Source organism: Lagopus leucura, unplaced genomic scaffold, assembly GCF_019238085.1.
Source record: "Lagopus leucura isolate 7727_CA_CO unplaced genomic scaffold, USGS_WTPT01 Super-Scaffold_73, whole genome shotgun sequence".
Classification (NCBI taxonomy): Eukaryota; Metazoa; Chordata; class Aves; order Galliformes; family Phasianidae; genus Lagopus; species Lagopus leucura.
Genome location: NW_024962252.1, coordinates 85873845 through 85900333, shown reverse-complemented (window position 1 = coordinate 85900333; position 26489 = coordinate 85873845). Strand labels below are relative to the sequence as shown.

Sequence of the window (26489 nt, the reverse complement as noted above, 5' to 3'; positions counted from 1 at the left end):
CCATCTGAAAATGTTGCTAAATGACACACTGCTGTTCTACATTATGGTCACATTCAATTACTTTCTCTATTCATACCCCCCCACACCAATTAATTAAAAATTAATTTCTGTATTTAAGCCTTACCTGATAGTTGCACACAACCTGTGTTAACCTCAGCTTCTAAGAGATATGTTTAAGAAAAAAAATTTGAGCAGCGTATTTTCCAAATACAAATTTCCAGTGGAAATATTATTTATCAGTTTAGCTATCAGTTCAGGGACAGTCATTTGGTAATCAAAGTTATTTAGTAGAAAGGATCAAATATTTCCTCAAAGGTAAGGAATTATGCTGAAGCTTAACAGAAAACATGCAGGGCCCCAGGTCTTATCTGAACACCCATGTTATGAGGGGTTGCAATACCATCTGCTTTCAGGTATGTGGGACTTTGTGGTGCTGCTATTATAAAAGCCTTTATTCAAGCATAATGATCTTTCTTCCCACATTACATAGGAAGATATTGGTAAAGAAATATTTTTCAGAAGCTGCACTGAGGATTTATACAGTAATAAAGCTGTACAGAGGGTACGTAGGATTATATAAAGACTATTAAATCTATCAAACAAGGTTGCAGATTCTTCTGCCATGGAATTAGCTCTTTCCTCCTTGTAAGCATGTGCAAAGTTCCCATTTGTAAGTTAAGGCACGTGTAATTTAGCATATATGTATTTTTTTGCTTTGTATGCTGTTTGATTATCTTCATCTGATCTTCACCTTTTTGAAGCATCTTAGGCTGATGGTAGTAGTTCAAATGACAGTGAAGAGGAGCCACTATGAGAGAGAAAAATGGCCTGAAATTTAATGAAAAATGCCCAGAGCAAATATGAATGTTTCTACTTCTACCGTAAGGAGTGTAAATATTATTACAGAAGTAACTTTAAGATATGACCTGAATGAGTTAAATTTATCTCGCTTATTGTAGAGGAACTTCAGAATGATACATGCATTCCTCATTTGGTCCAGATATAAGTTGTTAACTGAACTTCAGTAACAGGTTAGTTTTCTCCTAGCTCTCTATAGGACACACACAATGGTGAAGAAAGCATTTATCCTCCATTCCTGTGAGTACTCTCATGCCCACATTTTACCCTGTTATTGACAGAAAAGGCAGGGAAGAGACCTACACAATTAGGTCTCAACTAAAATTACTTCCAGTAAATGAGTGACTTCTGATTAAAATATTGCATCTTATTTGAGGCTGGCTATAGGTACAGCTTAGAAAAGGATATTTCTCAAGACAATTATATAAGCAATATAAACCTAACATATATGAGAATACATACCCAGCCATAACTAGGCAGAATAGAGCAGGATGCTCTTTGCTATTAACTCCCTCCACCTCCCAAATAAGAAAGGAACCTTTCAGAATGGAATGAACTTACATTAATGAGGTTCAATTCTATTGTCCCAGTTTTCTCAGTATCCAGCTTTTGAAACATTTCTGTGGAATGAGAGAGATGATGGAGAAAAATGAATATAGGGACCAACTGGAAAGATTTCCTCTTCTCTGTGCTTCAGCTCAGAGAGGAGTTTATGACAGACCAACAGACTTCACAGTAGCACTTTTTAGCTCAGGGTGAAATCATCCTACTAAGGACAGACATATTGTGTCTGTAAGCCAGTGTACAAGAACTGCTTGCCAAGTAGGCAGAAAAAGATTTTGTAATAGTTCTGTCTGTAATATTAACAAATGTTAATTTAAAACAGCTTTCAGCATCCAGTAGCCTTATAGTGAAAAGGCAAAGCAGCAGAGTTTGGTTTCTAAACCTGTACTCACTGAACAAGGTTTCCAGCCGAATCAAGCACCGGACAAAATTATCAAAGTCAATGATGAGGTTTTCATCGGCAAACCGAGCCACAATGACTTGATGTAACTGGCCGTTCAACTTGAACCCTATAATATGATGTCAAGGATTGGAGGAGAAGAAAAAAGGAAAAAAAACGAACAACAAAACCATCAAAAAACCCCCAACTATTGACAGTGCTAGAAAATTAAACATCTACTTTTGGTTAAATTGTCAAATTTTAAGGAGTATCTATTCAATTTTGGAAAGGCTCCCACCACCCCCTCCTCACCTGGGGTTATTTAAGCTCCTGACAGTGTCTTGTGTTCTTCCTATGGTGCAAACTCCCACATTTCATTAGCAAACTGACTCTTGTAATGCTACTGTGAGCATCACACCTTGGTCAAGCTACCTCCCTTCCCTAAGTCACAGTATCCCTGGTGAAAAATCTAGACTAAGTGGAAGCCTTTCAGGTGTGGATGAATGAGATGTTTCAGCTTAGAAATCACGTACAGGAGTGCAGTGAGCATGTGCCACCTCAGCTTGAACGTGCTATAATACTAAAAAGACAATTACCTGCAGCTTCCAGTGCTCTCCTCATCTCGTATGAATTCATAGTTCCAGATCGATCCACATCAATTTCCCTGTAAATTTTCTGCAGGACATAAAACCTAAAGTCAAAACTTGTCAACAGTTGGGAGTGCTTTTTGGCTTCAGTCAAAAGGGTGAAGAGAAGCTGTGGATGCTGAGGGCTAAAACCTGGGGACTGAGGATGCATGAGTTGCAGGAGGCGCATCGTACGCCTTCCCAAAGGTGTCACAGCACTGGAAAGCATGGCTGCCACCCAACTTCTGGTCAGCATGGCCTCAAGCAGACAGCATAGGACTTCCAAGCAAAACACTCCAAGCCAACCAGATCGTTTTCTGGCTACTTCATGTTCTGTAGAACTGTAGGGGAGTTTTGGTTGTGCTTGTAGTTTGCTAGATAATTGACCAGCTTCAATTAGAATTGACATGGGTGTTAAGTAACTTGGCCTAGTGCATACATTCGGCTGCTGTTCTTGAGTTTCCCTTTCTAGTCTGTCTTGATCCTCTGCAAATTCAGAGGAGCACCAGTAGTGAAGAGGCCTCATCTCCTTCAGACTGGTTTCTTTTCAATAGAAAGGGATTTGCAGTGATTGCATTCAAAGGAGCTGCGTGCAAAACTTGCAATTAAACTTTCTGGTAGCTGTATATCGTATGAGGCAAAACAATCCATGTTTTATTATATGTACTCCCCCAAAAGTTGTGTCTTACCTGGTATTTCTGAATCTTTGTCCAGAGTGTGTGGAACTCCTTCAGCCCCAGTTTTCCACTCCCATCATTCTTGCTGGAGTCAAGGTAATTTCTTTGCAAGTCAGAAAAAGGGTTTTCCCTATTTGTGCTGGGCTAATTAACATGAGCATTTGTGACTTAATTGTTTTTTTTTTTTTTTTTTAATATTAAGAAAAGGATGCAAGTCCTCTCTAGAGCTTATGTTTCTGTTTGTCTCTTTTGGGTTTGTTTAAGCATTCTGTTGAATACACAAATGTTCTCCAAGGCTTCTTGTCTTTCTAAGTCAATACAGTGACTGATTCATTTAAACTGTGATCAGTTCACAACCCCTTCTCACTCCTCCTTTGGTAATTCTCTGTCTTTTCAATACATGTATAAAGCAGCACAGATGATGCCATTTTGCTCTCCGTAATTGGTTTGACACCTGCAGTTACAGGAGGTTGTAAGTCTAGGTTATAAACAGGAAAAGACACAACTAAGCCTGCTATTTAGAGAACTTTTGCACAGACAGCTAACAAAAAAACCTGGTCACTTATTTCTTCCCTCCCCAAAACCACTAAGTAGTCAGTACTGGCTGCTAACACAAAATTTTAGCAGATAATCATTTTGTTTGGTAATTTTTCATTTATTTCTGAGTACACAGTTCAACTCCCACTGAACAGAGAAGCTGGATGTAACTATTCTTACACCTAAATCCTTCATCCTACACTTTTGTGCTTATGCTTGGATGTAGAAACTCCTAAAAATCAGTATAGTCTCTGGCTCCTGTTATTTGCTTGCTTTGTTTTCTGTTTATTAAATCCTTATGGCTTGACAGTGCCTTTCCCAACTCCAGCCAGATAACAAAGTAAGTACAGCCAGCTGTGTGCATCTAAACTACCAGTCAAGCCTGTCCCCACCCTGCTGAGAGCTGCCTGTTCCCAGCAAACCTCACTGTGGCATCAGCTAAACTGTAATATGCAAGACTTAAAAACAGATGGCCCTGTCTGGAAATGGAGTTCCCCCACTGCCTGAGAGAATGTGTATGCCATGGTCAGCGGCCAAAGCAAGGACTGCAGTTTTTATGTGGGGTACCAGAGCAAAAACAGCTTATCTGCTTCAGGAGGCATCGCAAAAGCAGCAGCTCACCTACTTCAGGCAGAAAAATAGCACCCTTAGGCAACAGCCTTAAAGGATACATCTAGCAGGTCAACCATTATTTTGCATGTCTCAATGCTGAAGCCATCAGATTTAATATCTTGGCCTGTAAAGAAAGAGCAAGAGATGGAATTATGGCTGCATGCTGTACCAAAGGACCTTCCTCTATTGCCTAGGAGTAACCAGTGTACACACCTCTACCCTTAACTGCTTGTCTTTTCAGAGGCTTTGCAACTGGCAAGATGACCTTTTCATTTGGGTAATTTTGTTTCTCCATAATTAGTGCTTAGCACTTTGCCTTGTCCGTGGCAAATTAGTTACTCAAAGGCAGTGTGGTGTCTCCTTCACATCTGCACTTACAATGAGGTGTTCTACTGTATGGCTGCCGTGGTCTGGGCCAAACCAGCACAGCAGGCAGGAGGGAATGCCTGCCTGCTGCTCTGGGAATTACAAACAGCATGCTCAGCCTTTGGGATCTAGCAGTTGCATTGGTACCCCTTCTAAGGTAAGCTTATCCTTAAAGATAGTTCTGGTCTTGTACAAGAGAGGGACACAGCACTGAAGCGGACAAATGGATGCTAATAAACAGCCCTTTATGACAGAGAGACTTTAGGGTGAACGTTTGCTGTGATATTTCCTCAAGCAAACAGCCCAGTTAGTCTAGTTTGTAGGTATGCTGCAAAAACAAGAGACAGAAATAAGCAGACAAGTTCAGGAAGGCTTTACAGAAACAATGGACAACATGGACTTTTGAACTGTGGAGGTCAATTCATCAAATCAAGCTTGGTAACCAGTAATACACCATTGATAACTGGCTGATCCATGTAGCACAGCCCTGGCTTCCTAGCTAAGATTTCTTTGGAAATTAAAGAGAATTTCTTCTCCAGGCTCAAACGCTGCTTCATGTAAAAGAAAAGAATCCTTAGCCAAGCTCTGAAAACCTTCACAGAAAACCTGTGGGCTGCTGTTGTAGAGCTCTGACTCCTGGTTCTGGCAACAGGCAAGTGATAGGACTTGGGAGCTGCAAACGGTACTGGAACTGCAGAGACACCAGTTGTTCAGTCATGGTCTCAACAGCTCCTCTCCAGCAGAAACTGTTCCCAGATGCAAAATCTTTCAGGTAGGAAATCAGTTTTCTTGCAGAGACAAATTTCTTTGTGAACAAATTACTCATGTAAACTTCTTTTCACTTGGGACATCAATGTGATCTCCTGGTCCCTCAACCAGGATCACTCAGGGCAATGGTTCATGTCAGGTTTGAATCCTGCATGGTTCAATACCATGTACCAGCAATACCCTCCCCTGATTACTACCAAGCACTAATTGCAGAACCACTTAGATTGGAATAGACCTTCAAGATCCTCAGGTCCAACCACCAACCTGTGCTACCAAGTCCCCTCACTAAATCAGCTCATCTTCCTGGCAGTCAGTTTCCTATACCAGGCACTGGAATAAAAGGCACCTGTTTGCAGCAGGCTTGCAAACATGCCCCACCACAGCGCACAGCCTGAGATACATGAACACAGCCCACATGTTTCTGCAGTTCCCTGAGGCTGCAGGGCATGTGGCCCTGGCCATGTGAAGAGAGGATCTCACGGCTGCACTGGGAGCCCTGCTGGGGGCAGGTACTTACGCTTAGCCAAGATTTTATTCAGGATGCTGCGCAGCTCAAAGGCAGAGATCTCTGCATCCTGAAGAAAAGAGGAAAATAAGTTCTTCACTGGGAGACACAGGCACCATCTCATAAGCAGCCTCCTAATCCTTAGGGATTGATGGTCAAGATCAGCATCCCTCAGAGTTTCTGTATGATGTGGGTGTGCCCTTATCATGAAACCTATTTGGCCAGTCTGAATCCACTGGCACCAGCGACTGGGAGCTGTTCCTTTTGCACACCTACCCGTGCCACCAATAAGAAATAACAGTGAAATACTCACGCTTCCTGCCAGCTGCCCAAAAAGCTTTTTGAAGCTAGGCTCAATGTCATCTTCACTGATCTCAGTCTAGAAGAGAGATAGAAAAACAGAATATGGAAAGGAGGAACTTTTCTGCCTGAGAAGGACTTAATGTCCTTCTAATAATGATGCAGTTTAAATGGCAAAGTTGTAGGTTGTTGTAGTTGTATTGTTTGCTTTGATTTTGATCATTTTTAGATTTAGGGAATGCTTAGAATGTTGTTGCAAACACTGAAGGATTAAGAACTTCTGCAATGGTTTTCACTAAAAAAAAATGAATATTCTTTATCAAATTCTGTATCAAAAAAGGACACAACCAAATTCACAACCTTGCTGTTGCTGCTACTCAGCTGGGCTAGCTGTCCTCATTTTAAGAAAAGATTGCAAAATGTAAGTTCTCATGTTGGAAAAAAAGTCCCATAGTCATGTAGAGACACATTACTAGGTGAAACATTCTCAGCCCTTACAACACAAAACCTATGGTGAGCCACTTTCTACTCATGGAAACAACATCCCGTGAGAAAGTATACCTATGGCTAAAGGCTTGTGCTCCTGGATTCCTGGACAGCAAAGGGAATTTCCTATGGCTTCAGCTTATCTCTGCAGGCAGCACCTGATGCTGGGCACCTGGAGTGCCCAAGTTCCCCACCTCAGAAAAGAAGCAACATTTGTTTCCATTATTGCTTATGATGTTTTCTACTCACTGGTCTGGACATTCAATTATGCATATTCAAAAATCTGTTTCTAAAGTGGGATAGAGTGCTAATGCCTACAGAAAAATGCCATCTGCCTGGACTGCAAAGGGAACAAGACAGCCCAACCCCATTTATTTATGACAAAAATTATCTCAATTTAAAATATTTAAAACATACCTCTTCAAAATTGGCCTCTATTTCATCATCTATAACCCTAGAAAGATACAGAAATTGATATCAAAACCAAAATAAGTCACTTTTCTGATTCAATTACTTTAAGGCCCAAATTCTTTAAATTACAGTAATAATAATGCATGTTTAAAGCTGAGAGGTTGGTGGAGTGAACCTCAGACACACTGACATTCCAGTATTCTCATTGGTATAGAAAATACTCAAGGAGAGAAAGGTTTCTGCTTGCAGTGGAGGAGGTAAGTTGCTGTGAAAGATCTCCCACCCCTTCCCAAGGCCCCATTCCCTGTGCTGTATAGGACATGTCACATCTGCAGCCAACAGTGTGCTTTCAGCCAGCTCTACTAAAACCTAGCTCAGTGTTATTAAAGACAACAATTGGCTGAATTTTCTTCCCAGTATGATTTCAGAGGTGTGGACTATTTCTCGTAGTCAGTGTGCTCACCAACAATGCAAAGCATGTCTTTCTGTGGCTTTCTTGTTTCCACAGATCAGGCTAGGCTGTGGGACCCAGCTGGCTACACTCCAAAGGCTCCAAAAAGCATCTATCCAGACAGAAATTACTATAAAATAAATAATAATTGCAACAAACCATCCCATTCCTAGTAAATAACCTGTAGCACAAAGCTACGTACGCTGAGTTTGCGTTTTTCTCTGAGAAGACTCGGAGGCAGAAGTCTCCATTCAAGTTGGGTTCAAAGGTAGAGGGCACAATGATGTATTCTCCCGCGGGGAGCTTGAACCGATTCAGCACTTCCCGGAGGTTGATGAAAGTGTTGGATTTTTCTCTTGCTTTGTTAGTCAGGAAAAAATTTTTGCTCAGATGAATATTCGTCTGGCCAGAAAACTTAGGGAAAGCAAGAAAACAGAGAAAACCCATCATTGGCACGTATTTGTTCTTCTTAGTTACAAACACAACAGAGACGACAATTACCTAGGTGTGAAGAGAAAAATGTATGTTCCACCAAAATGAAAGAGAAAAGAGAAAGGGAGTGGTGTCTCGCACCACAGTACTCCTGTGTTGCAGACCATCTCACTACAGCATTCAAATAATGCTTATGTTTAGCAGATTGTGAAAAAATCTGACAACTCTTTTTGGAGACCAACATGGTGTGATAGTGACAGGACAAGGGAGAAACTGAAAGAGGAGAGATTCAGGTTACATTGTAGGAAATCTTTCACAATGAGGACAGTGAGGCCCTGGCACAGCTGATCAGAGAAGCTGTGGTGCCCCATCCCTGGGGGTGCTCAAGGCCAGGTTGGATGGGGCCCTGGGCAGCCTGAGCTGGTGAGAGATGTCAATGGCAGGAGATTAGAACTGGATGGTCTTTTAGGTCCCTTTCAACCCAACCCATTCTATGTTTCTAGATGTTCTTTCATCCCTGATTTTATTTGAAGGCCAGATGTATTGCAGCTGATGCCCAGCCCCAGGACTACTGCCATGAGGGCATTGCAGCTCTGCTTCCCCAAGCCGCCCTGCAGCAGAGAGCCCAGTTCTGCAGGGCTCTGAGAATAAAATCAACACTGCATGTTACAGAAGTGTATCTGAGTGGTGACATCTTCTAGAACAAACTCTTCAGGGCAGGGATTTAAAGACAAGCTATTTCAGATCCAGAAGCAGACACCAGGAACATGCTCTGCTTAGAAAACACCACTTCCCCTCTGTCCAGATTTTTAAGAATGCGAAACCTGTCAGACCTGCTGCAGCTATGGCAGAAAAGTCAACAGACTGTAGTCTAAGTCTTTTGGTACGCAGAATAGATTTTAGACCACTAGGGTGTGAGCCAAGGAGTAACAAAATGTTGCTAAAGCAGTCAGAAGGCAGGTAAGAGATTAAATGAACTGGCAACTCCACTTCTTTCCTGGTAAAACCATGTTTTACATAGCAACCAAATATGCTGCATGCTGTTCCTGTGCCTCAGGGATCTGAGTGCACTCTGTCAGGTACAGCAAGCCATGGCTGAGGTCACCCTGGCACTTTGCTCCACCTCATTTGTCTGAGAGGGGCCTGCAGCCCTGCCTTGCATTGCTCAGCCATCACACCCCACTGCACGCCCTCCTCTGACCTCTGGGGCATGCTGTTAATTGCCCACAGGTAGAATCTGAGAGAAGAAGAAAGAGGATGCCCTGGGGAATGAGAATGAACACCTTTGTGGAAGATTAATTGCGTCAGGCATAACCTCTGTGCAGGGCAGGAGCAGGTGTGGGTCTGTGCTGGGAGAACAGCTGTTGCATTGCCTACTACAAATAGCCATGAAGGAGCTGCTCTCGTGAGTTTCTGCTGTACTGGGAGCTCTCATCTGAACCCAGAACATTTTGAAAATGCAATACAGGCTCAATCCCACCTCAGAATAAACGGCCACTAACTTCAGACTCTGCATAGCCCATATGGTCCTTCAGGGAAGGAGGATCCTCTCAATTGTTTTTGCCCACAGACATCAGCCTCAAAGCTGTACTTTGAACTCTTTGACACCACTGCGTGCTACGTACCTCTGGGGGCACCTGCAGGGAGAAGAGGACAGTTAGTTGTGTGCTGCAGTGCAGTTAGGCAACATTTGTATTTCTAAACAAAGTGACTGATTAAGGAGCTGCCATAGACACATCCCTGAACTTTTAGTCAGCAGACAGGGTTTTACAGGTGTTTTGGCTCATTCTGCCCCTGGACTCGTACTTCCCAAGCTGTGCAGATGCCCTGGCTAGCATTGCATTCCTGTTATAGCTGCTCTTCTTTAGTCTCTGTTCATCACAGCATAATAAATAAAGTTCAGACTGTGTTTCTCCACTCTGCAAGTTTCTTTTTTTTTTTTTTTTTTTTTTTTTTTTTTTTCCCCTCTTTCTTTGTTTTAAATGGTTTTTTTTGCTCCTCCATGTACAACCATAGAATACTATAGTTGAGAGAAGCCCATATGAGTCATTGGATCCACACCCCCCGCTCAAATCAAGGCCAGTACCGAAGCTAGGTGGGGCTGCTTGGGACCTTGTCCAGACCAGATGTGAATATCTCCAAGAACATAGCTTCTGTAATCTCTCTGGATTGTTGTCCGTGTGTTTGACCACTGTTTTGGTGTAGGACAATTTTCTTAACACCTAAATGGAATTTTCCCTCTGCCTACAGGTATCTGATTCACCCCTGGTTTGGGTTGGATGCCCAACTTTGCTCAGGTAGAGCACAGAAGGAACCGAGGACTTTGCTGGGTTAATAGAGTGAGTGACTTTTCCTTTTCCTTCCATGCATCTTACTTGCCTCGTAAATTGCAAAGCCAATGGTATGCATGTCCTCTCCCATCTTCCTCTGCTTCCTCCGATGCTTCTGAATCAGGCCAATAAGAAATGTGCAGCCTCCCTCAGGATCATCAGGATCCTCATCTTCTTCCTCCAGCTTAATTAAATACTGTGGATTCGTCCAGAAGGTGTCTGTGAAGTGGATATATGAAAACTGCTCAGAGACTTCTTTGATAAACACATGCCAGCTAGGACAGACACAGCCCTTCCCTTCCAGCTTCACAACCCACAAGTAGACCCTCATTATGGAGCCGTGTCTTTCATGCACTTGCATTTTCTGGATATCATTCCCTGATACTTCCAGCATGTCATAAGCCACCCCAGACCAGTGAACATCAAGGACAAAGGTGCGTTAGGCAAGCAGGACTGACCAAAGCCAACACCAAAGTCAACATTACACCAGACTCAGAAAGGTTTCTCACCACTGTGCCACTGGGGTTATGGCTTCAACCCAATCCTTTACACTGCAGAATATCTATCTGGAGACTGAAGCTCCCAGAGCAACAAGCGGATGAGCACACTCTTACTTGGGTAATTCCTGCAGCCCCCCGCAGTAGCTCCTCGCCTCCAGTTCCCGTCCAGCTTCAGCAATCTCCACTTCTTGTACCTGTCACTTGTCAGAGTGTCTGGAGTCAGATTGCAGATTTCCAGGCGGGAGTAGTGCCTCAGAAAATCATTGAAGGCCATCCTGGGGGAGGCAATGCCATCTCTTTAAGATGGACAGTATTTCCAGACAGCCACCTTGTCCTTCTTCTACTCAGCAACTTAGCACTGGGAATTGGGGTGAACTTACTCACTCATCTTGGAGAGTGTGGTGGGAGAGGGTACTTTGTGTGGGAAAAAGGCTCATTCACTTACCAAAACTCCCCATCCTCATGTCTCCTCGTCAGCCGCTCTCGCACCTCGGGGTCAACACCACTCCAGTTTGGGCAGCTGAAAGACAAACCCACATTAACTGCAGTTTTAAAAAGTTAAATCTTAATGTAGCTGGTCTGGCACAATGACTCAGTTTTCTCACAGCCCTACATGATTACAACACTCCATGACACCCACCTGACAGCGGCTCTAGGGCTCTCAAACAACAGCAGAATGGAAATACAGGGACATTGGGACATTAGGTACCTGGCCTCTTAAAATGCAAGGCAGGAGTTTTATTTTCACAAAATACCGATGCCTTGACTGAAACAGAGCAGGAAGACCCAGAGTAAATACTGTTCAGCCACAACAGTACATAAACTCCAGCTTTCATTGCTAACACAGAAAGGCATTTTTACAGCCCTTATATAAAGTAGGTTTTCAGAAGCTCACCACTGAATCTGGGCTGTTAAAACAGCAAAAACAACAAAAAGACTTGCAGGAATCACAAACCAAACCACCCCATCTAGCCCAAAAGCAGGTGTTTGTATGGAGGGCACTGTAGCATGGGAGACAAAGTGGTGGGATGCCTCTTTTAACCAGCTCAGTGTGAACATCGCATCCAGACATGACTTAAAGTGAAGCTGGAGGTAGGGAGAAGACAGAGGACAACAGGAACACAAGTACTTCCCTGCAGTCAACACCTATAGGCAACATGCAAGCCATTGACTCACTTATCATTCCATTTCCCCGTCCACTCCACTTCCCCCCAGGGATTTCGGATTCTGATGAGCTTCTGGATACTTCCACGGAAGTTCACCTGGTGGGATCAGAAGAACATGGAAAGTCACTCAAGGACTCAGCTCTGTGCTCTCCTCCATTTTTTTTTTTAATCTGCCCATTGCTGTGCACACAGAGCCTGAGACAAACGAAGCTCTACGAGGTCCAGTGAGAACAGTCATTTTTTACAAGGAACATGCAGTTCTGGAGGCAGGAGCTGCAGCATCACTAGAGCAAACAGAGGAGAGCGGGCAGGGCAGAGCTCCAAAGTCCAAGGATGGGTCTCCGTAACAAACTCTTCATATAAAGCCTGCAAACATCTCTAAAGGAGAAGCTTGCCTACCTTTTTGTGAATTAAGGTCAAATTCCTTCCCGATTCTTCTTCTGTGACAGGAGGACCAAGTGCATGCACCCCAACCTGCCTGCGAGCACTGCCCATCGCCTTGCAACATGCCTGTGGCTGGGGACTCATCACACCTCACTTTGCCATTTTATACATACTTCAAAAATAACTACTGGAGTGACCAAATGTCCTTTATACATGTGAAGGATGCCATGACCTGTCTGCTTCCTTTTGGTTTTGCACACTTTAACTTTATTGATCACCTACTCTTGGCTGGGCACCCGGCTCTCACACACACTGCTCTGCTGGAAGGTGCTGATTGCTGTTAATTAATACATAATAATATTTTTTTTGCCTGGCACGTCTCGCACATCTTGCCATGCACCTAAGGTGTAATCCACCAGAAGATAATGCGCCCTCTGCACAGAGCTTTCTCAAGAACTCAAGTTTGCGTTTACCCAAAACACACAGATTGACTCACTATTTCTTCACACAGAAGTGACTCAGAAATCTGGTTCTGCAGAGACTGAAGAATTTTTGGCTATGAAGACCAATCTGTTGCTGCCACGGCTCAGGGAGGATCACGCATGGGGCTGGCTGCATTTGTCCCTGTGTTGGGGCACAGCACCTACCTCCTCTGCCCCAGTGACGGAGTACGCATGTCCCTTCACCAGTTTCTGCGATGTGACTGCCTCCGTCTCAGCTGCACTGGTGATCTGTAAGAGCAAAGAAGCTATTACAACACTTGACTAGTCTGACCTATGAACACCGCAAAGAAAATCATTCCTCACAAAGTGGCTGCTTGACATCCTGATTTAAAGCTTCTTCAACCTCCATTAAACATGTTTGTCACTCTCCTTCCTCCTTATCAGAAGGTATGTGATCTTCAAACAAGCATACTTGAAGCTTAGAGAAAAAAAAAAATAAAGAAGGGAGTGGGATCAAGCAGACAGAATTCCTGCTGCCATTTCATGCCCTATTTTTACTACAGGGCATTATAATGCTTAACTTCTATTCCCCTTTTTCTCTGACAGACAAGAAGAAAAGAGTTTACAGGATTTTTCAAAGACCAAACTCACTAACAATTACTTTACAGTGTATAAAGCACTCACCAACAAGGGAATATATTTACTTTCCCCCACCCCCAACATGAGGTTTGTATTGTTCTGGAGCAAAACTCCAGATATCAGATTCTTATCTAAATGCAGACTAGAACATGACTGGAAAGTGCTGTAGAGTTGCACGTTAACATTAACAAAGTATTTTTCCTGCTGTGAAACTTCCCTCTCTTGTGACTGGGATTTAAAACAAAAACAAAAACAAAAACAAAAAAAAAAAAGGGAGGAAACACTTGAGTTTAAATTATGAATGCAATTCTTGTCAACAATTTACCTTCTCTTTAGACACAACTAAGATTTAATCTCCTTTGGGAGTACATTGGTTATCGCAGTAATGATACCCAGATTAATTTCAGTGAGGCCAAAAGCAATGCTGAATTGCTGTAGTCAGTGACAAAAAGCTGCTCATTTTTTTATAGCACAGATATAGATTTTGGCAACGTGTTTTCTGATAAAGCCTTTAAAGTGACCAAGAACAGCCTCCCTGATTGGACAATGTATCCCAGTTGTTTTTGCTTCAGTTTTCTTTTTTGGAACCTTTGGGTACAACCTATACAACAAACAGGATGGAGACCGCAACAACTGAGCGCACAATGGAGGAACCATTAGCAGCAGCTCTTTGCCCAAAGCCACTTAGCCTGTGGCAATCTGCTGCCAAGACACAGACTTTCTGAAGAACAAAGATGTACACTGGGATCCTTAATGAGTTACCCGTATGATTCTTCACCATGAGCCTAAAAACAGCAGAAATTTTCATAGAATCCTTCCTGAGTTGGAAGGGACTCGCGAGAGTCATCAAGTCCAACTCCTGGGTCTTAAGGAAGAAAAATAACTAAGGCAAAGAGCTTTAACACATGAACTAATTAGATCTATGTTTCAACCTATTCTCTATTGCTCTGTCGTGCTTCTGGGTCAAACTCTCCAGGCAGAAGGAAGAGCAGAGAACTGATCTTCAAGAGGCAGAGGGAAGCATCCTCTGTGCGCCTCCCGCGGTTGGAGCACAGCTCCACCTCCCATGGGCCCACATGCAGAGTGAGAGCCAAGCACCCAGCAGTAAGCACCAACTCACATCGATGGAGCAGCCAAGGAGCGAGCCTTTCTGCAGTGCTTTCTGAATGATTTTGAAGAGGTTGGGCGGTGCCTTCTGCAGCTCATACCATTCTGCAATCCCACCAGTGAAGTCCTCAAAGCCTTCAGTGGTGGTGCCACCGGAGAGAGCCTCGTATGATCCATTCAGCCTGCATGAAAGCACACACCCACACAACCATCAGGTTCCCTATTCTCTTCTTCTCTTGGAGATTGGCACTCGGTTGTGGAAACTGTCACAGCACTTCTGCTTTCAGCAGCACCATGGCAGCTACAAAGGCAACCTCCTTCCTTCAGCTTTCCTTCTTATAGCTCTTTAGAGTAAGGCTGAATGTGATCATTTGCAAGTTCAGTCTTATCAATGACAAAAAAAAACAACAAATGAACTTGGATGCTATTCAAACAAAAAAAAAACAACCCCCAAAACTCAAAAAACAAGAACCAACAACATACTTGTTCACTCCCTTAAACAATCATGGGATTGACTTTCAGCTGCTCTAGAATAGTTCTGTTTCTTGAGTCAATTTAAAAATTGTAATGTTATATGGCAGAATTCCTCCCTGACCCCCTCCCAAACTTGAAATTCACCTTCGAGCATCTTCACCCTGAAGACAGATCTGGGCAGGTGGACTGGCATGCTTTGCATACCAGCAGTGCAGCTGAAAACCCTCACAGGTGCTCAGAGCACATGAAATGGAGCTCCCAGACCCCAGGAACAGGAGATGACACTCAAAGAACAGCCTTGCCAGGGGATGTTTTTCTTGGCTAGCAGCAAAGACAGTACTTTTGGCTGCTGTCAGTAGCACCTGTCAGCACAGCTTCACTAAAGCAGCCGCTGTGATAATGAGGCTGACATTTTAATGTGTAGTATCTGCACTGTGGTGGATGCTATGGGGAAATAGAAGCAGGAAGTGAGAACAAGCAGCTCCTCTTGCCCCAGGCGGCCACCCAGGCCTTACTCACTTGGCGTAGGCCTTCTCCAGCAGCGCGCTCCAGAACTCGCTGCCCTCCGCTGAGTGCACGAAGAGCAGCTCCCCATTCTTGGTGGGCAGCCGGTCGTCCACCACAACATCCACCCACTCTCCATACTGCCAGAACTGGAAGAGAATGCAAACACCTCATCAATGGCCCATGTCCACCAACAAAGAGAACCCCTGCTCCTGGCTCTTTGGTCATTGGCCTTCTTCCCTCCATCACCATCACTCTCCTTGGATTTTGATGCCTGGTTTTTTGATGTCCCCCAAGATGTTCTGAGAGACACCTTGCATGTAGACATGACCAACCACACAGGTTCCTGGCAAACAGCACCCAGGAGAAGGCGAGAGCCAGATTTCCACATACCTGAAAGTGGAAAATTCCTGCATATTCATCCTGGAAGCTCTGGTCTCTGGGAACAACACGGGCCAGAATTTCTTCATTCAGAGTGAGGGAGGCAATAGCTGCCAAGAGCCAGCAGTCCCCTGCAAAAAAAAAATACAACACTCATTACTCAGAGTTATTCTTTAACTTTTGCATAGGGATTGTGCATTTTAACCCGCATGGTGATCACTGTGCCTTCTCAGAAATGAACCACCTCAGCTGTGATGAGATGATCCCACTCATCACTTTACCTCTAGGACACATTAAATGTATGTATACAAATATATGCCATTTCCAAGCAGATGTGTCTTCCCAAGATTTAAAAACAAACAAACAAACAAACAAACAACAAAAAAGTAATAGCAATAATTATCACCCATGCTGGAACTATTTGAAAAAGAAATAAATATTCAATTGAGTATACAGCATAGGTTAGCATGAGTGAGTATACAGCATGGGGAAAAGTCAAAGAGCACAAAGGTTCCCTGAGGTGCAATTTCTCCTCAAAAGGCTTGTGTTTTCTCAAGAATAGGCTGCTTTCTTTTCCTTCCTCTACATTTCACCGATGCTTATTGACTTGCCACCCAGACATCTATCCTAGGGCTGAGTTCCTGCTAAAGTTCCCTTGCAATCTCCTGCCAAACAGGAGCTCCTTTGACCTTATACACCTCTGGAGGCTTGTTAGAGGCCTCTTTGTCCTGTGCAGCATCCAATCTGACACTGGTCAGAAGAGAGGCAGGAAAGACCTGAAGGCAGGCACTGTTTCTCGAGCCTACACACCTCTTCACTCTTCCAGAGATGGAGCCAACACACACTAAGCCAGGCTGGGTCCAGGCTGTTTGAACAGTACTTTTCCACACCATCCCTCTCCAAGCAGGAGACTGCAACTGTTGCATTTATTTTCAGAAACAAATGTTGTTTTAAGAGTGGTCACCTTCCAGTTAAGCGCATTAAGAACGTGGTTACAGACATAAGGACTCAGTGCTTCCCTGACTCCTGCGACCTGTAGGAAGAAGTGGCATTTCAGAACTCCTCCTTAGGAGAATCACAGAGTCACTGAGGTTGGAAAAGACCACTAGGATTGTGTAGTGTCATCCATCACCACTATGTCTGCTAAGCTGCGTAATCAGAGCTGCTGTTGCTACACCGTTTTGTGAGCACAGAAATGATTGCATTATGCATCAGATCCCCCAGTACTGTCCTGCAGCATGCGTTGGATGGCAGGCTTAGGAAACACACATCAGCTGCTAGCAAGTCAGAGGCCTGCCACTTTGAGTAGGGCCCTTGTGTGGCCAAAATGAATCAGGACATTCCCATCACTGAATTGAGACCTCATTGTCTCCTCCCCTTCCTGGACTTTTTTCTCTCATTGCACAACATCACAAAGCATCACAAAAATTCACTAACACAGGCAAAAAAAATCCTTCTGTTTCTTCTTCACAGTAAGGATGACAGAGCACTGGAACAAGCTGCCAGAGAGGTTGTAGAGTCTCTTTCTACGGAGATATTCAAGACATGTCTGAATGCCTACCTGTGCGACCTACTGTAGGGTACCTTCTTTAGCTGGGGGTTGGACTCAATGATCTATTGAGGTCCCTTCCAAGCCTTGCAATTCTGTGATTTATGAAGTTAAAGGAGGTTACAGGGACAGAGAGGTGGTTATTAAGTATTTGGCATATTGGGCTTCAGATAGCAGAGACATTCTGGACAGTGGGAGAAGGGGATGGATATAAATACACATGTGCATAAGATATGACAAATAGACAATCTCAAAGCACCCTTAACACTAGGATCAGGCATGAGACATGTCAAAAAATCACAGATTAGTGGGTTATTAGGTCTCAGCACACAGGCCAAATAATCTATCATCAGTCACAGAGGCAAAAGGCTGGATTAAAGTTTATCAGTAGGACTGTACTAGTGATCTGGCCATATCTGAGCTTCCATTTCCAAACTTTATAACCAGCATGCCAAGTACATCAACACAGTAAAGCAAACATCGTCTCTCAGAAACTGCAGTGCTGGTGGCAGAGGTGTGCAGGAAGCTTGCTGTTCCGCACAGCAGCCACCCTTCCCCTTCCATCCCGACTGGGCTGCCCACAGCCTTCCCATCTGAGCAGCACTGACACACATCTCCTTCCCTGCAAGGCTTTGCAGATGTGCACAAAGCAAGTCTGACATCTCAGGCTGACAGCAGCTGGATTCAGGCTAGCTCAGAGGATGCTCACCCACACTGCTGGGACACCTTCCTTTGGCCAGGCAGTTGCATGCTCTTCTCCAGAATAAATCAAATAAACTCACAAAAACAGCAACTCAGCCTGCTCAGCACAGCTGTATTGGCTGTGGTGAGTATTTGGCCACAGTATGTGGCACAGCTGGGTGAAACCACACAGTTCCTGGACAGCATAGCTCCTGCTCACAGTCAGCTGAAGGGGTGTTTCCCCTCCCAGTTGCTCAACCTGCAGCAACCAGCTGAGCACACACTGCAGAGCTTTGCTCAGCCATGCACTCAGTGACTCCAGGGGATCTCCCCAGAGTGTTTGACACCGTGTTATTAACATCAGAGAAGTCATGGAGGACCTCTAAACTCTTAGCAGAATTAACGAGGGTTTTCCTTTACCTCCTAGTTGTACCATGAAGGCAGACAGTAGAGAAGGAAACAGAAGGCTTTGATGTAAAGCCTCTCTGTGGAGCAGTTTCTAATGAAAACTTAGGAGTCAGACAACTATAGATATTGACCCTGCCTGGGCAACAGCTTCTTGGCATTAAAGGGCAGATTGAGCATATTTATAAAAGCTCACCACCCCTTGGCTTCCACACATAGAAGTGCCCAGCAGTCAGGACTTAAGCTCTGCCTTTCCAAACTGACATCACTAAAAGCAGACCTGATATTTCAAAGCCTTTGAATGTACCTGGAGTTTTAGCCTGCACAAGCAAGCCTGAAGAAGAAGCTCCTTACCAAATATCCTTAATGATAAAACTGGTCCTTCTGTATGGCTGTTGAGCTATAGGTTCTGTATAGGGTATATTTGAAAGGGCTGACAGCCATGTTGGGCTAATCAGTGCAAATGCACAATGCAATAGACAGAACAAAGTGATCAGAAAAGAGGATATCATCAGGCTGTGAGTTTATTTATATTAACAAGAAGTAGGGTTTTTTTGTGGTTGTTTTTTTTTTTTTTTTTTTTTTTTCATCTTGCTTCCTGTGTGCTGCTCTTGCTGTTTTACTTCTGATTTCTATGCATTCATCTGTGTATTTACCTAATCTCCAACAATAAACAACAATACTACAACAAACAAACAAACAAACAAAAAGAGTTACAACAAGGCAAGCATAAATAGCCACAAGATGCTTGGTCTAAAATAGGCCATTCTGGACAGCTAAGCAAGGCAAAGCTTATTGTACAACATGAGGGCAGCTCATGTAGCAGTGTGGGGTCAAAGGAAAAAAGTACATTCAGCCAATCTCAAAAAGCATCAGTATATTACAGCAGTCGTAACTATAGATTAATGACTATGTCAGTGGCTGAGATATTTGTATCAATACTGTGGGACCCCTGGAAATTTTCTGGTTGGAGACAAGAAGCAGTGTCAGCTCACTCACAATAGAGTGGTTTTCTGCGTGGGAAAGCCATGCATCTCATTTTCTACATTCATCCTACTCACTTTATTATTTTTCCACACATCTGTATTCAAAGAGAATATATCTGTGATTAAATAGCAGATAAAAGACACTGTGTCCTATACACCTCAGTGTTGTGATACCATGGTGACATCCCTCCAAAGAATGTGGTTAAGGGTGAATAAGCTTCCTCTGCATTTGCTTTGGTTCTGCTACAGTGAGTCACCACATCCCATTTGCTGCAGTTCTGGGCCAAGCCCCATAATTAACTGCAGACCTGATACTGCAAAACTGACTCCAAATACTTGTCCTAAAAAGCTTCTAACTAACAATGATAAAGCAGAATAATGGCTAACCCAAAGCCAAAAGGGGAAAACTGTGTTGTCCTGAGAACCTAATGAGCTTTTCTGTGCTGGCGATCCATGCCAAGAAGCCTGTCACAGTAGTGACAGATGCATGTGCTTTGGATACCTACTGTAAGATGCTCCAAGTAGGTTAGCACCTGCTGTAAAACACACAGGTCTGTTGCTTTCTGATCAAGCTTTTTGGGTGATAAATAGACCACTAAAGTTTTCTATGGACAAAAAAAATTTAATAATATAAAATACAAGAACATCTGATGTCTTTTAGTGCAATGTCCTTTGGAACATTCCGAAACATGATGTGTTATCAGTGTCATCAAGTGAAGTTCAAGTAAACCGAAGTTTAGTTAAATCTCTCTGTGCAAAGGTGAGTGTCAGAAGAGGCAGAGGCAAAATTAAAAGCATTTGCACAGAACATCTGTGCAAAAGAACACAGATTCAAAACAGGGTCTTAGTAACTCAGTGGCTATGGAGGAAGAACCTATAGTGTCGAATTAGTTCATCAGTAAGTAACAAAGACAACTCTCTCTGCACAGATTGGTAAGAAGATAGCAAGGCCAATCACAGCATCAGTTAGTCATGCTGAAAACAAACACGAACACTGAGAGCCTCTTATTCAAATATTGTTTCAGGAGGGAAAGGCACAGAAGCTGTGACTCAAGTCATACCCTTTGGTGGTACCACATAACCTCAAGAGAACATCGGACTGTCAGTTATGGCAATGATGCTCCAGCCCTCTGAGCATCCTCACGGCCCTTCTCTGGACCCGCTCCAAAACCTTCACGTCTTTTGTGCACTGCCGTGCTGCTAACGGCAACCGTGAGTCAGGCTGACGAGCACACAAAGGCGGACAGCAAGCAGGGAACGGAAAACCTGCCTGCATCCTCCCTGCTCCTATCCGGCATGAGGCGATACGGTGGGCACGGGAGGGCAGAGCCCAACGCGAACCCACACGGAGCAGCGCTGGGAGCAGAAAGCTGCGACCGCCGCCCCGCTTACCCAGGGCTCCTTGGCAGATGTCGGTGCGAGTGGCTCCGCCGGCGATGAACCGCGGACAGGAACACAGCTCCTGGCAACAGAACGAGCCCGGAGTTACGCGAGAAGGACGGAACCAAGAGAGGGGCGAGGGCGGGGATGGAGCCGGGCGAGCACCGCGCATCTCGGACACCCCGAGCCGGGCACCTACCGTAGGTCTACACCAGACGACGCCCTTCGTTTTGTAGGAGTTGGGCCCCAGCTCCCGGTACCCGAGAGCGGCGGGTCCGGCGGGGAAGGAGGGGTCGTGGAAGAGGCGGCCGCCCTGCAGGCACTCCCGCCGCAGCGCCCCGAAGTCCTGGCCCAGGTAGGGAACGGCCTGCCCGTGCCGCCCCGCGCCCGCCGCCGCCGCCCGCTCCTTCGCCAGCGCCGCCGCCATCCCCGCCATCGCCCCGCCGCCACGCCTCTCCCGTCACGGGGCCGCCCCGGGCGTGCCGCACCCCGCGGGTCGTGGGAGGGGAACGTCAAACCAGATCCCAACCAAAAATTCCCTCGTGGGGTTGAAGGGAAGCGCGCTTCCTTCCCGCCGAGCCCGCGCATTGCCGCGGGTGTTCATCCTCCGCCAGGAAACGGACGTTTTCTGAGTTTAAAGCGCTTTCAGCGGGAGGAATCCCCGCCTGCATCTACAGCTCTCAGCGGGACTCACGAGGAGAAAGCGGATGGCATCGCTCCCAGCGTACTGCTGGCGTTGGGAGTTCCCCTCTCCAAAGCCCCGCACGTGTCCGAGGATGGCATCTGTCCACGCACAGCCCCCCGTGCTGCCTGAACGGCTCCCTGCAAGGCCGCCTCCGGCTGCGCGCCGCTGGCACCGCTGCAACGGGCCTGTCCTCCCAGCCAGAGCCCGGGCGGTTCGTGCCGTGCTTCACGTCTGACTCACAGCGCTGCCCGGCAGCGCGGAGAAGCACCGCGTTTGGGGCAGCGGATCCCGAGCTCCGCACGCACTCGTAGGGCTCGTTCGGAGCCGTCCTACTGAACTAAACTCGATGCTGTTGTTTGAAAAGACTGGTAGAATACCTGGCTTTATTGTGTGGTGAGAAGTGAGGATTTTCCCTTGAGAATCATAAAATATTTCCTTCACTGTCGAGACAGGGCTCCTCGATGTGTTGAGGGGCTCTGCAGATTTGCTTGGTGGCTTTGAGCTTCAGTAATTAATGATTCCTCTGCTTATACTCAGCACACATTCTGCTTACACAGTTATGGGACAAAACATTGCAATTGCACTGGAAAACAAGCAAGTTCAACCTGAGGCAGCCATGTGCCTGGCAGCTACAAGGGCCAACAGCAGCCCGGCTGCCCCAGGCTCAGCGCTGCTGTCGGGTGAAAGAAGGGCTTGTCCTGCTCTGCTCTGCTCTGTGCAGCTTCTCTTCCTGCACTGGGTCTGGGTGCCACAAAGCAGATACCACTGTGTTATTGGGCATCCAAAAGCGGGCAACAAAGATGGCGAAGGGTCTGAAGGCAACCTGTGTGAGGAGCGCTGAGGCCGCTGGGTTTGCACAGCACAGAGCAGAGGAGTGAGGGGAGGCCTGCTGGCGCTTGCAGCTCCTCACAGGGAGCGAAGGGCAGCGCTGAGTTCTGTGTGACAGCAACAGGGCCCGAGGGAATGGCATGGAACTGTCAGGGGAGGGGCAGCTGGGGGTTAGGAACAGGGTCTGCTCTAGAGGGCGGTGCGCACAGAACAGGCTGCCCAGGGCAGTGGGCACAGCCCCAGTGGCAGAGGGAGTTCAAGGGGTGTCTGGACCGTGCTCTCAGACATAGGGTTTGGATTTTGGGTGGTGCTGCAGTGTAACCTGCAGGGAGCCACGTAACCGCAGAGCTGCTCCAGAGGCACTGGTTTGGCTCCACACAGTGGATCAGAGCTGTACAGCTGCCACTGTATCAGATCAGGCTAACCTCATTTTCAAGAGCCACAGTAGAAGGAAACTAATGTCAGTTTAAAGCAGTGGTTTTCACTAGCCTAGAAACGAGGTCTGGCTTATGAACTCCTCTAGCTAGCTTCCAGTAGGTGCAGAAGCTTAAGTTAGATTTGTCATACAATAGCTCTGTTTTCTTTAGCAACCTATCCGTGCCCCATAAGGGATTACTAATGACTGCTGTAGGGGCTGCTGGCAGCGTGCCTGTAGTCTATGCCTGGATAATGATCAAGAACATCACGTGTGTACAAGGAGGTTACACAGCCTCTCTGTGCAGACAGTTAACAAAGGTTTCTTGGAGTCCCTGCAGTGAGACAGGGGCTAACAGGACCAAAGGGATGTCCCAGGTAGGACGTGCTTGCTCTTCTTTCCCTATGTCCCCATCCTCACTCAGTAACTGGGAGCAACTCTGTGCTTCTCCTCACACCTCGCAGCATCTGTCTCTCTTCTAAAGGGGGGCTATAAGAAAGAAGCGGACAGACTCATTAGGAGGGTCTGTTTTGATAGGACAAGGGGAAATGGTTTCAAACTAAAAGATGGGAGATTTAGATTGGATATAAGGAACAAGTTTTTTACAAATCAGAGTACTGGCGAGGCACTGGCACAAGTTGCCCAAAGAGGTGGTGGGTGTCCTGTCCGTGGAGGCACTCAAGGTCAGGCTGGACAAGGCCCTGAGCACCTGATTGAACTGTAGGTGTCCCTGTTCATTGCAGGGCAGTTGGACCAGATTACCTTTGGGGTTCCTTCCAACTCACATGGTTCTGTGATTCTCATCTGTCCTCGTGCTGCTCTTTCTGCCATACACAATATACAGATATTGTGGGGATAGAAGATAAAGTCTTCCCAATTGGCCAGGGGCCATGCTGGGTTCCTACTCTCCTCCCCAGGAGTACCCCTGCATGAGGATGCCTTCCTAAAGTAGAAGGCTGGCAGCAGTGGTGGCGTTTCATAACACAGGGATTTGCTTTCCCCTTTGGGGCTGGAGGTTTCCTCACCATCACAAAGCACAGCCAATGCAGTGAGGGGTGCTGGCAAGGCTTTGGCAGTCTTGTGAAATGCTCTTCCCAGCTCCTCATCCCCTGGGATTGTGGAGTTTCGTATGTGGGGCAGTGACTTCTAGAGAATAATCTTATGGACAAACATTGAAGGCATGTCATAGCTCACATTGGTCTGCCTAGTAATAGTCACTCAATTTTCAGAATAAAAGGGTGTCTAGAAGCCTGTACATCCAGAATGGGAGAATGCAAGCTCTTTAAGTCAAGCTAATCCCTTTTCACAGCTTACGGTCTACAATACAGATAAGCAGCTTTGGTTCTCATTAGCAGAGTGCTGCAGTGCAGGAGGGCTATTTCATTTCCCTCTAATACAGCACAGCAGAAATGTCTAGAGTCATTAGATTACTGGCAGTTTTCTTCTAAGGATTCCCACTGACGTGGAACAGTTTCAATTTCACATAATTGCCACATTCTCCCTTGCAACCAAGATGATGCCTTTTCCTGGTTGATTCTATTCTTCTCCATTTATCTCACCCTCTCACCATCATCAGAAAAGGGAGAAGGAATCATGAAGAGATGAACAAAAATATGTAAATTCCAGAAGCAAAAGAAATCAGATTCAGTTTTATCTTTTTTCTTTCTTTCTTTTTTTTTTTTTTTTTTTCCTTTTTCTTATTTGTATTTCCCTTCAGGGAGAACACCACTCCAGTAGCAAATTTGAAGTCTATGAAAAACCTAGCCCCTTTTCCCCCCATAGCATAATTGTCAGTGTAGTCAACTGTACAGCCACGATCTTTTCCTCTTTGTATCCTGTAGGTGGTGCTTGAGCATCACTTTCTACACAAAACAGGTCATGCTGGGGCTAATCAAGCTTGGGAATGGACTTAAAGTGCTCTCCTACGGATCACTGAGACACACTGGGTGGCTACCTGGTCCAGACCTCCATCAGAGAAGACGTCCTCAGCCTCTTTCCAAATGTAAGGCAAAGGACAGGAAAAAAAAATCCTACAGCACATTTTACAGCAATTTACAGAGATAAAATGTTATCATATTTCTTCCACTTCATACTTCAGCATGCTGGGGATGTGCAAGGTTTCACCCCTTCTGTGCCCTCTCATGTCCAGTGGCAATTGGAGTTACAGAGCACACAGAATATCAGTTACCAAAACCAAAATATATCCCAAAACCATACGCGGGACACAAAGAATTCTGGATCAAATTGGGAACTCCCAAATACCAAAGCACCTTGCTTTTCAGGAACAGCATTGCCAAAGTTTATGGCAGTTACTGCAAAAGAGAGGTTCCGGGCCAAAGAAACAGGGGATAGAATGTTGTGTAAGAATGTTGCAGAGAGAATGAAAGAAATATTCATCCCTACCATCAGAGAAAGAAGACACGTCTGAATGGGTCTATTTTTCAGGAAAAAAAACAACCATTCTGAAAAGAAAAAACCCTCCCTTCAGCCCCTTATTATTCAAATCTTCATTCTGATTCAGTACACAAACACACTCAGAAGTACTGAAATATAACAGAGATTAAATTCTGACCACTCTTCTTTACTCAATTACAACAGTATCTAATTTCATTTCTGTAGACAGTGCAATAATTCCCACACCCAGTCTTCCCTACCAGTGCCCACCTGGGACTGACCAGGTAATTTCATTTCCTCTTTTACATTCTTGCTCTTCAAATATTTGCAGACAAGTAACCCAGCTAGCCTCTGTTTGGATTCCTTATCTCAATTGGTTTCTTTCCTTAGAAATTCTCTCTTCCTTTCCCCACACCTTCTGTCTAAATGTACCAAGGGATAGTCATCAGCCATGTCCTCCTGCAAACAAAGCAACTGTTTGCCCAGCTCTGGCTAAGCAAGCAGTGGCCCTTCCTTGGGAAACCTGACTACTGAGTTGGAAAGCAGCTGGGCTCTGCTCTGCAGAAAGTTGCCCATGCTTCTTTTCTCCAGGCTAGAGATTCCCACAGCTACTGCAGCAGGGAGGTGTGCACCCATGTGACAGTGCAAGATGAACAATAAGAACAGAAACCACCAGAACCTGCTTAATGTCCAAAAAGCCTTCTGCACCTGAGGCTTTTTTCTTTTTTGTTGTAAACATTTTATATCCAGGGAGCACCAAAAGTCTGGAAGCATGGTGGATAAGACTCCAATTTTTACTGCTGGGAAAGGCACCAGCTTGCCTCCCTTTGGTGATGCAAAGTGCTTCACAGTTGTCCACTTTTGCCAAGGGCATGCACTGGATGGGATCCTTGCCCTCTGCAGGTTGTTTGGCCAAACAACTATCTCCAGTTCTATCAACTTCACACCTTTTGTTGCTGATAAAGCAATTGCATGCACTGTTTTCAGAGTACCAAAGACAACTTTTTTTTTCTTCCTTCCTCCCTCTCTCTCTGCCCCCCCAAAAGGAGATCCTCTAAACCAGAATACAGTCCTTAGTGCTGATTCTCCTCAATTTTTCCCTAGCTTTAGCACTCCATTACCATATAGGTGATGTCAGCCCTAGGTTTTGTAGATGCTCTGCCCTCCAGCAGTGTAAAGCTGGATTTTGGAAAGAAGGAAAGGTCTGAAGCATTTTCACCTGGTCTCTTGGAGCTGGCACCCGAGCCTGATTTCCAGCACAGAATG

The 26489-nt window shown here is 45.3% G+C and overlaps 1 protein-coding gene across 1 annotated transcript; it reads right to left on the bottom strand.

Annotated features, from left to right (window-relative positions):
* Positions 1–199: 199 nt before the first annotated feature.
* CAPN2 (calpain 2) lies at positions 200–21337 on the bottom strand. The gene is made up of 21 exons (XM_042895202.1): positions 21101–21337; positions 20914–20983; positions 15913–16031; positions 15535–15668; positions 14555–14723; positions 13000–13083; positions 11979–12064; positions 11248–11322; positions 10917–11077; positions 10352–10521; positions 9598–9609; positions 7743–7954; positions 7096–7132; positions 6206–6271; positions 5905–5962; positions 4313–4377; positions 3117–3185; positions 2398–2476; positions 1815–1931; positions 1420–1478; positions 200–808 (listed from the first exon to the last, which is right to left on the bottom strand). Exons 1-21 carry the CDS (start codon positions 21335–21337, stop codon positions 785–787), a joined length of 2103 nt encoding a protein of 700 aa, XP_042751136.1. The 3' UTR covers positions 200–784.
* Between the last annotated feature and the right edge of the window lie 5152 nt (positions 21338–26489).